At 34.6% G+C, this 15654-nt stretch overlaps 1 protein-coding gene across 1 annotated transcript; it reads right to left on the bottom strand.

The window, feature by feature from the left end:
- Positions 1-8031: 8031 nt before the first annotated feature.
- Positions 8032-9893, bottom strand: LOC111895568 (uncharacterized). The gene is made up of 4 exons (XM_023891656.2): positions 9735-9893; positions 9535-9636; positions 8734-8926; positions 8032-8502 (listed from the first exon to the last, which is right to left on the bottom strand). Exons 2-4 carry the CDS (start codon positions 9586-9588, stop codon positions 8372-8374), a joined length of 378 nt encoding a protein of 125 aa, XP_023747424.1. The 5' UTR covers positions 9589-9636; positions 9735-9893; the 3' UTR covers positions 8032-8371.
- Between the last annotated feature and the right edge of the window lie 5761 nt (positions 9894-15654).

Here is a 15654-nt window from a genome sequence, read left to right as displayed (position 1 = left end):
GAGTGGTCTCTTTAGTTTTCATTATAAGATGCCTTGATTTAGAAGCGGTTAAATGGAGTTTGTGGAATGTGTTGATGTTGTTCGTTTTCCACTACATCGGTTATTTAACTGAGACTCGTGTTGGGAGTCGCCTTTGTTTTCAAATGGAGGGTTCAACAGTAGTGAATTGTCAGAGGTTCTGTTTTCTAATGGTATCAAAAAGATAATTCGGGGTCGGAAGAGTTATGTATAGGTCGGGTTGTGAAGTGAAGTCAAATGATTCATTATTAGTCAGGGTATGTAAGTTTCACTAAGATTGGGTTTTGATTTTAGTATGGGAAGGCAGTCATTTGTATGAGTTGACTTCTTAGTTCAGATTGGGGATGTGGAATAAGTGTCCAAGATGTCAGGTATGTATGGAAAGTAGTAAGGAGTGATTTCAAGGACAAAATATAATCTAAGTGGAGGAGAGTTGTAACAACCATTTTTCCACGATGGATCAATTTAGGGTTTCAAGGAGTCAAAAGGTCGACTTTTGGAAGAAATAGGGTCTCACGACGTGACCTTTAAATGGTCACGACGTGAGGAGGGTTAATATGTAAATTATGCTCGAACTTATTTCTTGACATGGGCCATAGAGGCTCACGACGTGAGAATTGATGCAGCCCAAGCCCATGATCTTTTAGGGTTTCTTTCGTATTTAAGCCCCTTTAAACCCATTTTAGGGTTCATCAGCCTCCAAACCCCCCTTTCACCTTAGAAAACCCTAGCCTTCATTCCTTGCTTGATTCTTGGTCTTTTTTGAGCATTTCTTCGTTTGAAGAAGAAGAGAAGAAGAAGGTGATCTTTTGGTGAGGCTTGCAAGGAATCATTATCATTACTTCACATTGTTTTTGGACCCTTGTAAGTGTCAAAGATTCCACCTTTATTATTGTTTGTGTCTAGATCTAAGTTTTGTCCCACTTTTCTCCTTGATTCAGCAAGTTTGAATGAGCAGAAACCCTAAAGTTGGCAACTTTATGGGTTATAAGGGTCTTTAGAGTGTCATGAAGTTCTGATCTAGTGAATGGTTGAGTTTTGGATCCTTGCATGAAAGTTGATGACCTTTTCCACATTCTTTGATCCAAATGAGATCTAGACGTGTATTGGGCATACATATCCATAAAGTATCGACATTTAAGTGTATTTTGGAGTTATAGGACCTTTTGGAACGTTAGAGCAAAAGGATTAACGGAATAAGGACTTAAATATTCGGATTTTGGCTTGCTCACAACATGAGACAAGAGATCTTACAATGTGAGATTGGAAGATCCCCATTTTCTGTTGATTTATCTAGGGCTCACGGCATGAATATAGGCTGCTCATGTCATGAGGTCAGCTCATATGGTTTTTCCTTGACTGAGTTGGCTGGTTTGGGTTGAGGCGAGTTGGAATTGGACCGAGTGGACTCTCACGACGTGACCAAGGGTTGGTCATGACGTGAGGCTGAATAGTTAACGTTGTGGGCTATTGATTTTGACTTTAATTTTTGACCTGGGTTGACTTTTGGTCAAGATGGCCGATTTTAGTGTGTAGTCTAAGGTTGGACCTTGTATGTTATAATAGGAGTGTTGTAGCAGTTGTTGCGAGGCTTTGAGTTGTGTTTTACCTGACATGTGAGATAGGTGAGTTTCTCCTCACTGTACTTGTAGGTGGGTTAAGGTCGTACTGCTTTGTGCTATCGTCCAACAAACCCGAACAATCCAATAGGGAGATTGTAGGCCAGTGTAAATCCAATCGGGAGATTATAGACCAGTGTGGCAATCCAATCAGGAGACTGTGGGCCGGTGGCAATCCAATTGAGAGAATGTGGGCTAGAGTGGCAATCTAATCGGGAGAATTTGATCCACAGTAATCCAGTTGTGAGACTGTGGACCCAGCGTGCAACATCTATATTTGTTTGGTTATATGTGGTCCTTTGGGGGAACTCACTAAGCTTTGTCTTACAATTTAAGTGTTATGTTTTAGATACTTCAGATGATCGGGGCAAGACGAAGGCTTGATCGTCCACATCCTTCGGATTTTATGAGATTTAAATTTTGGATACTCTGATTTGTGATTTTGACATTTGGAAACTATGTTTTGTAAACATTTATAGTTTTTGGTTTGGTTTTAAAATATGAAAATTTTATCTTGATTTTTGGAATGTTACAATTAATTTGAGATCGGGTTATCATCAGATGAAGTTCACAAACGAGGATGTTTAGATAATGACCTTCAAGACTCATTACGACCATTATGAGTTTATGGTGATACCATTTGGACTCACCAACGCATCGGCAATGTTTATGGACCTCATGAATCGGGTTTGCAGGCCGATATTGGATCAGTCGGTGATTGTATTTACTTATTATATCTCTGTCTTTTCCAAGACCAAGGAGCGGCATAAGGAGCATTTGAGAAAGGTTCTCAAGACTTTGAGGAGGAATAGATTTTATGAAAAGTTCTCCAAATGTGATTTTTGGTTGCACGAGGTTTAGTTCTTGGGTCATCTCATCAACCAGAATGGTATTTTGGTCGATTCGGCCAAGATTGAGGCTATGATGCAGTGGGAGGTCCCGAGGTCTCCATCTGAGATTTAGAGTTTCCTATTTTAGTAGGGTATTATTGGAGATCCATTAATGATTTCTCTAATATTGCAGTTTCTTTGACTCGTTTGGCAAAGAGGAATGTCACTTTTCTATGGGGGCTTGAGCAGCAGGCAACATTTGAGAGACTGAGACGAAAGCCGTGTGAGGCTCCGATACTGACCCTTTCGGAGGGTGTGGATGATTTTTTGGTTTATTATGATGCGTCGGTTATGGGTTTGGGTGCAGTGTTTATGTAGAGGGTATAAGTAATCGCATACGCTTCAAGGCAGTTGAAGCCTCATGAGGCGAATTATCTTACGCATGATCTGGAGTTAGGTGCTGTGATTTTCGCCCTCAAGATTTGGCAGCAGTAATTGTATGGGGTCCGGTGTACCATCTACACGAATCACAAAAGTTTGAGATATTTGATGGATCAATAGAACCTAAATATGAGGAAGCACAGGCGGTTGGATGTGGTGAAAGATTATGATTGTAATATTTAGTATCATCCTAGGAAGGCCAACGTAGTGACGAATGCCTTGAGTCACAAGGCGGCTAGTGCTCTTATCAAAGACCTATGATTGAGGATGACTATCACTTCACTACTATTGGATTTAATTGAAGAGGCGCAGATTGAGGGGTTACAGGAAGATAATCGAAAGAGAGAGAAGATCAGGAGTCAGATTTCTACATTTGTCATGGATATTCAGGTTATGTTGACTTAGTGCGGTTGAGTGTGGGTTCCTATTTCTAGTGGTCAGAGCGAGAAGACCTTCCATACTCTTGAGGATATGCTTCGAGCATGTGTATTGGATTTTGGTGGGAGTTGAGATACTTATTTTCTTTTAGCTGAGTTCTCCTACAACAAAACCTATCACAACACTAGTATGCCTCCCTTTGAGTTTCTTTATGGGAGAAAGTGTAGGACCTTAATTTGCTGGGGTGAGGTTGGCCAACGAGTGACAGTGAGCATTGCGGTAGTGCCTAAGATTACGGAGTTGATACAATAGGTGCGTAGTAGACTGTATACCACATATAGTACACAAAAGAGTTATGTTGATCGGTGTCATTTCGACCTCGAGTTCCGGGTTTTGGATTTCGTGCTTCTGAAGGTGTCACTATCATCCGGTTTCGTAAGCGGGGCAAGTTGGGCCCTAGATACATCGTTCATTTTAGCGTTATTGCTCGGGTAGTCAAGGTTTCTTATCGGTTGGATCTTCATGTGGATCTTAGTCATATCCATAACATCTTTCATATTTATCAGTTGTAGAAGCGTTTAGATGATGATTCTACAGTGGTACCCTTGGATGACATTCAGGTTGATGAGTGTCTGAATTATATAGAGTGACTAATTTCCATTATCGACAAGAAGACGAAGACCTTGCACAAGAAGGTGGTAGGTTTGATCAAGGTGCAATAACAGCACCGGAAGGGTTCCGAATGAACTTGGGAACCCGATAAGGAAATGAGAAAGCATTACCTTAGTTATTTGCAATAGCGGATTTTAAGGACGAAATATGATTCAGGTGGGGGAGATTTGTAACATCCGGTATTAAGGTATGAATTTTGGTGTTTAATTTTTGCGCAATTTGGTGGCCACGTCGTGGTGGGGAAGATCACTACGACATGGTAAACACTTCTGGGCTGCAATCATTTTTTGTGGCCATGACGTGGTCACGTATTGGCCACGATGTGGCGACATCCCAAGATCAAACCATAATTTTTCGGGCTTAAGGCCTATTTAAAGGATGTGATGGCTAGGGTTTCGTCCACCCTTAGCCTCTGTTACCCTCCAAGTTCATAAATCAAACCCAAATCCCTTGATTCCTCGTTTGAGCTCACTTTGGTCTTCTTGGTGATCCTTGAAGAAAGAAGAAGAACTTTTTGGTTAAGGGAACCACTTGGAAAGCTTAGAGATTTCATTAACTTATGTACCTTTGTAAGTCTTCTATTTCAGATCTTGATGATTGGTTTCTTATAGGAAACCTCATGGTGAAGTTTGAATGGTTAGTTACCCTAAATTTTGCAACTTTATGGGTCTTGGAGTCCCAAATGCCTTATATGTTTTAGATCTGAACTCTTGTGAAGTTTTAGTGCCATGCATGGAGTTTGGAATCCATTCCTCAAATTTTTTATCTACTTTGAGTGAAGGACATGAATGGCTCATACATGTCTATAAAGTTTGGATTTTTATGAACCGTTAGGTTCCCAAGAAGCCTTTCTGGAAAGTTTGAGCAAAGGGCTTAACAGATTCAAAGCTTAATCAATTAAGCCAGAAACCATGACGTGACATATTGCTCGCTACGACATGGTGGGGGGTTTTCACGATTATTTTTCCAGGTTGTTGCCATGGCGTGGCGACATGCTTGCCACAAAGTGGTGATGGATTTGGTCACAACTGTCTTGTCGGAGAAGCCACGATGTGGCAAGTAATTAGCCATGGCATGGTGAGCATTGATCGTTGACTTTTTGACTTGGTTGACTTTGGGTCAAATTGCTAGTTTTAGAGGGTAGACTAAGGTTTGACCTTGAATGTTTCCTTAGGTGGTGTGTAGCACCATCTTTTGGTTGTGAGAGCTTTTGTATTACGTCTTCAACTGAGAGGTAAGTCTTCTAAATATACTATGTAAGATGTTAGTTGTCTTTGTGATCCTTGGATGAAAGACTAGGATCTGGCCCCTGACACTTATATTAAAGACCAGGATCTGGCCCCTGACAAATGCATGAAAGATTAGGATATGGCCCATGACACTTGTATGTAAGACCATGATTTGTCGCATGGCAGGAAGTGATTGTAAGACTATGATTTAGCCCATAACATTATGTTAATATGTGAGTATGAAGTACATTATGTTTTGATAAGTTGAATAAGAATTATCTTTAGAATATGTGTTATGTACGAGATCCACATTTCATAAGTCATTCTTACAGATTTATTTATTTTTAGAGTGGCCTTGAATGAAAACACACTGTAATTTTGCATGTAGTATGAAATGAATTTGTGGAGTATTGTTGGTGAAAGTAAAGGAGTAAATGTATAGGTTTGAAAGTTTCCCGTCCAAGTCGAATCAATACGAAATGTTGGAAAATATGTCTATATAACTTGGAACACGGCTTGGCAAGTCGCCATAAGTTGTTTTGCCATATAGTAAGTTTCCACTGGATTTTTATGACTTTAGACATGATTTGGCATATCACGTAAGCGTAATTCGTGAGATACAAAGCAATTTGAAAGTCATCCAGCTTGGTTAATAGTGTCCGGTGGTATCTATTACAAGAGTTTTCTCATCTATTTTACAACAGTCTTATAAAGACAATTTGGGGACCAAGATTGGAACCTGTTAGAGACATTAAAAAGGCCTTATCATTTCATTATATACTTATAAAGCTTGTATTTTTTCTTGAACCACATTCATTTGAAACTCCCATGTATTTTTTTTCCTTTCACCACATTCATTTGAAACTCCCATGACTTTTCAATTTCGTTCTAATAATTATTATAAGTTGGTTAATAAGGTTAAATAAATATCAAACCTAAAGTGTAATCATATATAAACTAAATTACAATATTAAAAACATATATTGTCTTCTACTTATAAAGTTTGTTTTTAACTTTTAACATATTATACTTAATTTATTAGGTTTAATATGTTGTATGTAAACCATTATCATTTTAAAGCTACAACTTTTGATCAATTTGTATAAAATACTTAAATTGTTAATTTAAATATAACCTTATATGATTAACTTAAATATAAAATTTAGTTCAAATTAAACAACCCAAAAAATATTTTGTAAATAGTTAATAGTGATAAATTATAGTGTCTTTCTAATAATGATTATAAATTGGTTAATAAGGATAAATAAGTATCAAACCTAAAGTGTAATAAAAAAATAAACTAAATTTCAATATTAAAATAATATTTTTACTTCTACTTATAAAGTTATGTCTTTAACTTTAAACATATTATACTTAATTTATTAGATTTAATATGTTGTTGTATGTAAACCATTATCAGTTTAAAGCTACAACTTTTGAACTGTATGGACAAAATACTTAAATTGTTAATTTAAATATAACATTACAGTGTCAACTTCAATATAAATTTCAGTTCCACTTAAAAAAACCCAAAGAATATTTTGTGAATAGTGAAAGTGATAAATTTTAGTTCTAAATGCAGAAACTAAATTGTAATATCAATTCACTAAAATATTTCTAAATATATTTTTATAATCGTTAAAAGTTTTGAAATAAGTAGCTTAAAATAACTTATAATAACAATAGTTAAAGTAACTCTATATAAATTATTATATTGTTATCTTTAAAATAAAAAAAAAATTGTTTGATGTTTTAAATAATTAAACTAATAAAAATTAAAACGTTAACAAATAAATTTTAAAAATGAATTAACAATAACAATAACTATAAATAATGTTAAACCATATATTATATTTAATTTTATTCATGAATAACGCGCAGGTAGATGTCATTCAAAAGATTGAGATTATGCAGTTTTAATAAATGTGTATATATATATATATATATATATATATATATATATATATATATATATATATATATATATATATATATATATATATATAATTCAAAATAATCAATATATTATATCAACTAAGTATACGAATTATTATATCAAATTTAACAACGGCATTATTTTTATATTTAAAAAAAACATATATTTGTAAAGATTTCAACTATATAAATGTTTCTGCGCAACACGCGGGCATTCGCCTAGTTTATTATAAACCTCTTAAAAACTAGTGATTTTGCATTCTATCAGGCGGAATACAATTGGACTGAACAGAACAAGTTCAACCTTTGATCAAGCCCAAATTCAATTGGACTGAACAATGAACACAACAACATGGACCTTTGATGAAGCCCAATAGGACTGATTCTTCAAATTTTATCCACCCTTCACCCCTTATTTTCGTTTATGGCTTCTTTGGCTTCATAAGTAAAAAATAAATAAATAAATAATGTATCACCTCTATCAGAAAAAGATTATTATGTAAGTACTTTAGAAATAGACTAGGATTTGTGTAATCCGTTTAAAAAAAAAAAAAAAGAAATAATAACATTCAAAAGTCTAATATGAATTCTTATGGAGCTGGTTAATATGGATAGCCATTTCAACCTTCAAGTGCATAAAAACGGAATTCAAGATTTTTTTACGTAAAATTTAGAGTTGTAAACTTATTCCACACCATTTTTACATGGATCACTCCAATTAATTTTGTGATATTATTCACTTGTTATAACTATTTTCATTGATACTATTCACTTGTTTTATTTGCAATCCAAAAAAAAAATGAGCTCATCAATTATACTCGTTTCAAATTTATTTTGCACACGAAATACCAAACCCTAAACCCTAAATACAGATGAATCGATAAACATAGCTCATCTAACGAAGAAAAATTAACACAAAAACATGCTCTCAACTAGAGAGCTAACCATATCTACACAAAATACAAATACAAATTTCTCATCCGTATTATGCTATAAATCTTCATCCACAAACTTTACACAAAAGCAACTAAATAAAAATCGACACAAAAGATACACAATATAAGACCGAATTCTTTTGCTAGTTTTGATTTCTAAATAAAAACAAAACAAAAGGACACGTTTGCTTGCGGATATGATGTATCAAACATCTGGAATCCTGATCAAGATCCACTGGGGAAAAGCTGATCAGGACTGAAGATGTCAGACTTTTCCCCCTACCCACCCACCCAGTGAGGTGGGGTGGATCAGATCAGGGTTCTAGTTTCATGGAAACTACCCGTGATTGTCTGTTACGCTTTGCCACCCTCACAAAGACTACAGATAAACAAGATGGGGCCCACCATGGTCGCCGAACCTTTTGCTCCCCCTTCAAGCAAGCCACTAGAGGATCATCAACACAAACCTAATCAATTTCTTTACTACAAAACATTCCAAAAATCGAAACTTTATGCTAATGAGATACCACATTTTAGTATTGTAAAAGCCACCATTCAAGATTATAAAAACTATAATAAAGGAGCTTGTAAGAGCTAAAGAGAAACTAATAAAACATATTATAATAATAATAATAAAAAAAGTATTGCAAGAAAGAAAGTTTAAAAGATATATAACCTTTAATCCTTCTGAGTTCTTTGCATAGCGTTATAAAGTCACCCCATTTCATGTGACAACGTCGAATAAACCTAAGAATTTGTTCTGTTGTAAACATGGACATGCCTTCAAGATACTCTCCATTAACACCATTTTCTTTAAAAGTTTGGCGATACCCTCCAAGATTTATTTCCTCCAACCAAAGCCCAACATCCTGTCACACAAATTTTGTCCACAAAAAAGTCAACCACTAACCCACTAAATGCAATTGCGAAGGCCTTGTTACATATAAAATGGAAATTCGAATGTAAAAGAATGGGATTATGAGCAAAAATAGAAATCAAGAGCAAGTATAGACTATAGAACACAAAGACGTATTGATATGTCTTAATAAATTTGGTAGAATCATCCGAGGACCAAAGGGATGATGGATCAAAATTGGGTGTCATTTAGAATAAATTTGGTTGATTTATGGGTATGGTAGGTATGCTGAATTGACTATTTGATCCTAAGCACATGTGGAGTATCTGTAAAAAGAAACCTCAAACATGATGATGTAATTTGATGCTTTCAGTGAGCATGATTCTGAGAAGGAATGGTACGACTGGAATTATAATTTATCAGAAAGGATGTGTAATTGTGCACAGTTTGTGTAAACCATACAATCGCTTGCAGAAAACGAAGAACATGATCCCAAAAGGGCTCGACAATTTCAATTTCCCTCCCACATTTCTCGATTAAAACAACGAAATGCCCAATTAACACAAAACACAATTGAACCACGAGATCTGTAGATATAAAACAAGAAGTGATTAGGCATACCTCAACCGTCCAAATGAAGAAATCAAGCGGCTCCGGTGGCCGTTCTTTGCTCATCTCACAAAATCTCCACTCCCGAAACAAGAAAACGAACCAACCAAAACCCTACAAAAAGTTTCAAAAGTCAAAATCGCAATTCAGTCGATAAGATCACGAATTGAACGAATCTTGGAATAGAAAACAACAGAATCGAAGAGATTTACCAAGAAAAAGGTGTTCCGATGAGGTTATTGATTCAGTTCATATGATAGCGAGAGAGAACATAATGCCCTTTTTCAGTGTGTGTTGTGTGTGTGAGAGAGAGAAGGAAGAAGGCAAGTTGAAAGCTTGAAAGGATGGTTCTTTGTAGTTTGCACCGAAGCTTGTAGTGTGTGACCCAAAGTCTCTTTTTGTTTGTCAATATTGACATGTGGGCCCACCCTCGTCATTTTGCTTTAGTATTTTCTATTTTGTCACCTTTTTAAATTTTACTTGTGGTCTAGCATGCTTAAACATAATATCAAATCAACTTTTGAAGTTAGAATTTGACTCAAATGCATTCCACTCAAATTTGATCGAACTAAAACTCAAGTCTAAGTATAATACGAATGTGGAACATAGAATTTGTGTCTAAGAGGAGAGACTAATTGTCACAATCTAGCTAAATATTTAATTTTCCTAATCAGACTAGAGGTGTAACTATTAGATGGCCAATGGAAGAAAACTCCATGGGTTTCTCACTTTTCATGTCTACTTTAAGCAGGAGAGGAGAAAGAAAAACAAATGATTTTTAGGGACGGAAAAAATACTAGAATTTCATGTTTTTGCGACAAAGAAATCAAGAGTAAACAGTAAGTAAATCTCTCTTTTACTTGTCTTTATTATTAGGGTTTATGAACCTTAGGTAAAAACCAAGTGTTCGGTTTCATTTTTGTTGAGTTTTTTGGGTTAGATCTAATGGGTTTTATAGGTTACAAAATTATTTGCACAACATATTTTTACATAAACATTTATGGGTACATGCAACCTAGAACTCTGACATTTTCTCAAGTTATAACAACATACTTATTGAACAATCATTTAACCTATATTATATCAAAAATCATATGGTTAGAATACACACCTTTTGTTATAATCAAATATAACAACTCATATATTCAAATCTTCTAAAGTTCTATGGAAAGCGAACAACTAATAGTATGAATGTCTCTAATGGTTCACACTCAAAACCCTAGTTACCAGACAGACAAGTAGAGAAAAGAGATGATGATAAATTCATATTTCTCATCCTATAAGGTATTAACTAGGGCTGGCAATTCTCGACACGACACGCGACACGACCCGCGACACGACACGAAATAAATGGGTTTGGGTTGAGTTTTTCAACCCGCCAACCCGCTAACCCGTCAACCCATCAACCCGTTTATTAAACGGGTCATATATAGGTTTCTCAAAAAATAAACAGGTTGACCCGCCAACCCGTTTATATTCTTAATAAAAAAATATTATATTTTTAAATGTATTTATGTATCAAGTATTAATATTTAATAAGTATTATATAATATATACAATTTATTCATAGACTAGTTGATTGTTTTGACATTATTACTCGTGGTGGATGGTCTAAGGTCATAAGTCGTAACCTATAAGACTAAGTCTGTAACATGTTTCTATGAATGTTTTTAATTTTCATTTGGATGTTTAAGACTTAAATATCTAAAATTTAGACCCACGAACCCAAATCTGACCCACGAACCCGCCAACTTGTGAACCCGTATAAATAAACGGGTTGGTGGGTCATATATGGGTTTAAGTTCCAAACCCGTCAACCCGTGACCCGCCAACCCGTGACCTGTATATTTAAATGGGTCGTGTTTGGGTTGGCATATTTTGACCTGCCAACCCGCCAACCCGCGACACGCCAACCCAAACACGACACGATTGCCAGGCCTAGTATTAACCATGACATTGTGATGCATAATGGTCATATTTATAGTTTAGGTAACTTGCAGATAAATTCGGATTTGAACAATTAAATATTAGAATTAATCCCCAATTTAATTCTTTTCCTTATCAGATGCCAGGAGGCATCCCGAAATCCTAGAAGCCCTTTAGAAACCGTCCATGCATTTAACCATTCTAGAATTGCCTCTTTTGTTATTGAACAATTATAATTCAACACGTGCACATTTAAGTAATTCCAATTAATCCCGAATTAATTTAGAATAATTATGATTAATAATTAATCAATTCCAACTATTTCTAATCAATTTATTAATCATATAATATATTAATAAAATATTTTATCTATCTCTTAAAGTCATTTCTAGATATTTCTAGCTTTTGAAGGTAACCCAAAAAAGGATTTTACTTTTATTGACTAAGACTATACCAATTTAGTTAAGACTTTAAACACCTTAATCAAACAGTCTTCCACTTAAATAAGTCGCCAACTACAATATCAAGTATATGCTTTGAATAACCAATAAAGAGTGCTTTCCATAACCACTACCGAACTCTAATTAAAATCAAATGTTGGCCCTAAGATAAGTGATAAACTATTCCTTCGTTCTTCAAGATATTGTATAGATATGAAACATATATATAAATCAATCTCATAGCCCAAGATTATGTTTCTCGATTTCCGGTTTATGATGACTAAATTCAGACTACTAATTGAACACATCAATTTAGTCCGAGCTAGGCCTAACACATGAATGTCAACATCAAATCACCGAGGGCCCCTAAATATATCACTTTTCTTGCTAAGGAAAATGGAACGGATAAACTTTGACTATATAATCATACCCTTTACTCACTATGCCATACATGGAATTACATTTTATAACATCCATTTATAGATGCGTTGATGTAAAACCAATGCACAACAGACTTGCAAACTATGTCTTATACATCTTTGTTTCAAGAATAGAAGATATTATTGTCTTAGAATTACTCATGATTGAATCCATGAAGTAATCTCTAATCGCAGGTTTAACCAATCCTCAAAATTCTTATTTCCAAGTACTCGTGAATAGTGCAACAATCCTTATGCAATGTCTAATCACCATAGACAATCTATAAATATTTCATGACAGTCTTAAATCAATACTTATTCCCAGAAGTATGACTGACTGTGGTATTTCGAATAAAGTAATATTTAGGAAGTAACATGCAAACTGAAACACAATAATAAACTAATTGTCTATGGTATCGTACCCCTGAATATAAATAATTCTCTGTTATTTAATCACCATAAAATTACCAATTTATGAGTATAAATGTTTTGGGATAATTGACTTAACAACTAAACTTTTCATCATTTTTCATGCCTATGCTCTTAGCATGCACATCATGGTTTCATGTGTTCCTCAGTATTGTGAACGAATCATCAAGAACATACTCACTTCACAACTAGATCTTCATCCTCAAATTTATCTTGGATGTAGTGGAATTTCCTCTTTCTATGCATTAACCTTTTGCAATCTCAAGAATCCTTGGTCAACATAACTGCACTTTCACATAATATTTCTAATGGCAGTTTGTTACTCAAAACAACTCTAAGTTCAACCATGAAGCTTTTTATTCCATGTACGCTCCTTGGATACTTGATTCACACTAATGTAGTCTGACCCATATTGGTGAATCTACCACTAGATCTTACATGAAACATTTCATGTTATCACACTACAATTCAAAATGAATATTCATTTAGACTATGACTCAAAGTCATCCCTAAAAATTTATGCTACATAGCTCTTCTTAATCATGTTCTCTACTGTCTACAAGTAATCAGTCCTTGGTATTTCTTAAATACCTCAAAATGTTGTTAATAGTTGCATAGTGATTCAATCAAAAAAAAATTCTGACACAATTTCATGGTGCTCAAAACATTTGAGACATCATAATAAGCACAAGTCATAACATACATGATTGAGTCTATATATGAAGCATATAGGACTCGTCTCATCCTATCATTTTCATGAATAGAACAAAACTTTGGGATTCACTCAAGTGAGAATGTTTCCTCATAATCAATTTCTTGATTCTGAACGAAAACCTTTTCCAACGTACTAACTTTGAAATCGTGTACATTCATGTCCATGTTAGTCTTCATATCGAAGATCTAATTGCAACCTACTATCATATAACTAGGCGTTGGATCAACCAATTTCAAACTTGGTTATATTTTATGGATTGAATTTCTCTATCCTTAGACTTTTCTCATTGGAAGCCTAAGGGCACGACATTGCTTCCTAGTGGCTATTAGCTTATCCTAGTTGATCATTATTTTATTATCACTAATAAATGTAACTCCTTCTACAGTTAGATGAAACTTATAAAGCTTGGGAGGTGAGCTAACTCTACTAAATCGACGAAGAGGAAAGGCAATATCGTTTGACTCAACTAAACACTTAGAAATTCCCAATCTTAGTTACTTAGGAAAAATGTGAATTTGGTGCTAACTCATTAAATTGTACTTTGCACCTTGTTAAGTCGTTAGTGGAGCGCGTGTGGTTAACTAGCACACTAATTTGGGGCTGACAGTGTGTAGCAAAGGGTAGCTTGATGTTAATCATAGATCAATGGAGTGTGTGTGGTTAACCGGCACATTGATTAGTTGATCTATAACATTAAGAGTACCAAGCACATTTGCATGGTTATTCAGACCTTGTTTGTGATCATCGACATCCCAGTCACAAACTTAAAGGGTACAATCGAGATTTAAACGTGCCATTGATCATCGGCATCCCATTATCTAACTCTATTAAGTTCATATTTGGAGATTCTTAATACATGATGTAATGTAATTACATTTTGATGTTTTGTAGAATCAAAGAAAAGAAAGGGAGCTTAAAGAAAGAGTGATTCTAATCGTGAAGAGATGAATTTCGATCGCATGGTTTGATGATTAGAATTTTGAGCTGCTGCTTAAGAGTTATGATAGATTGCTTAGGAATACATAACAAGATAGTTTTCATATGTATTTGCATTGTAAGGAAAAGTTTTCTGCAATTTTAATAAATAAATTTTGATTTATTTTATTTTAAGTTTCCTTACAATTGAATTTGTGAAAGTTGTTGTTTATATGTTTCCATTGATAGCAATATTGGAAAATGGATTTGATTCTTTCGTTTGTGGTAGAGTCAAAATTTACCAAATAAGGAAAGATTCTCATCACCCAAGTTTCAGTTGGATATAAACTTGGAATCATGCAACTAGTATCGTGTGATGAATGAGAACTTCATCTTTAGGAAATTAAGACTAATTCCTTGCTCACATATATATGTGAGTCAAGCGAAGGACTAGGGGATCGAGTACACTTGGTTGCACGTTGATCAGGTCCACCATAAAGAAAGGTAAGACTATTCGTTATAATTTACTAAAGTTTAGTAACTATGGTTATACTTACAAGATTAAGTATAATTCTGAACCATTAAAAAAGTTTCAATGTATGACAAAACGAATAAGAAGAATCAAATTAGGTAGAAAGATAAAAGTTTCTCCAATCTGAGAAGAAGGGAGAGTACTTGAGTATCGTGTTTTATGATTATCTTAGTGATTATGAAACCATATCACAATTGATCCTCTAAGGACATATCAGTGCATTTGTATGGCTAAGAAGAGGTATTGTGAATTGTTGAAAGGGTTATGTCAAAAAGAGAATCATACTTCCAAAATCAAATCTTAGAGTCACACTCCAAGATTGTGCCTTGGGTGACATAATCTTAAGAAAGGTTTATAAAACTTATCAAATGTAGAGTAAAATGTTTTCTACTCTTGTACATTTGAAATTGGTAAGTTGTGATGTTTTGGATAAAACAAAGACCAACTAAGACAAATTGTGTGAAGTGTTTGTCTTGATAAGAAACCGCACTAACTCTTGAATATTTGTTTGTTAAGTACTGTTTCTTGACAAAGAGAATCTTATATGTCAAGAGGTCAGTGGGAGTCTTGAAAATATTGAAAAGTTTCAAGAACTAATCAAGAGTAAACGTATTGTTAATCACTAGCACACGACTTGAGGTTTGCAACCTATCGTGTTGACATATTCTTATTTTTGTGCCCATTCCAGTTCAAGTTGGCTATGCATGTGAGTTCTAAGACTACTCAATTGTATGTATAACTACTTGGAAGCAATGG

Source organism: Lactuca sativa, chromosome 9 (genome assembly GCF_002870075.4).
Source record: "Lactuca sativa cultivar Salinas chromosome 9, Lsat_Salinas_v11, whole genome shotgun sequence".
Lineage (NCBI taxonomy): Eukaryota > Viridiplantae > Streptophyta > Magnoliopsida > Asterales > Asteraceae > Lactuca > Lactuca sativa.
Note: the sequence above shows the minus strand (reverse complement) of the source record. Positions and strands in the feature narration are given on the sequence as shown.

Excerpts from the sequence above, each read along its gene's own strand:
- LOC111895568 (XM_023891656.2), bottom strand. The coding sequence starts at position 9,588 with ATGAGCAAAGAACGGCCACCGGAGCCGCTTGATTTCTTCATTTGGACG. Across the intron at positions 8,927-9,534 it reads TCTTCATTTGGACGGTTGAG|GATGTTGGGCTTTGGTTGGA; the intron begins GTATGCCTAATC and ends TTTGTGTGACAG. Across the intron at positions 8,503-8,733 it reads AGAACTCAGAAGGATTAAAG|TGGCTTGCTTGAAGGGGGAG; the intron begins GTTATATATCTT and ends ATGATCCTCTAG.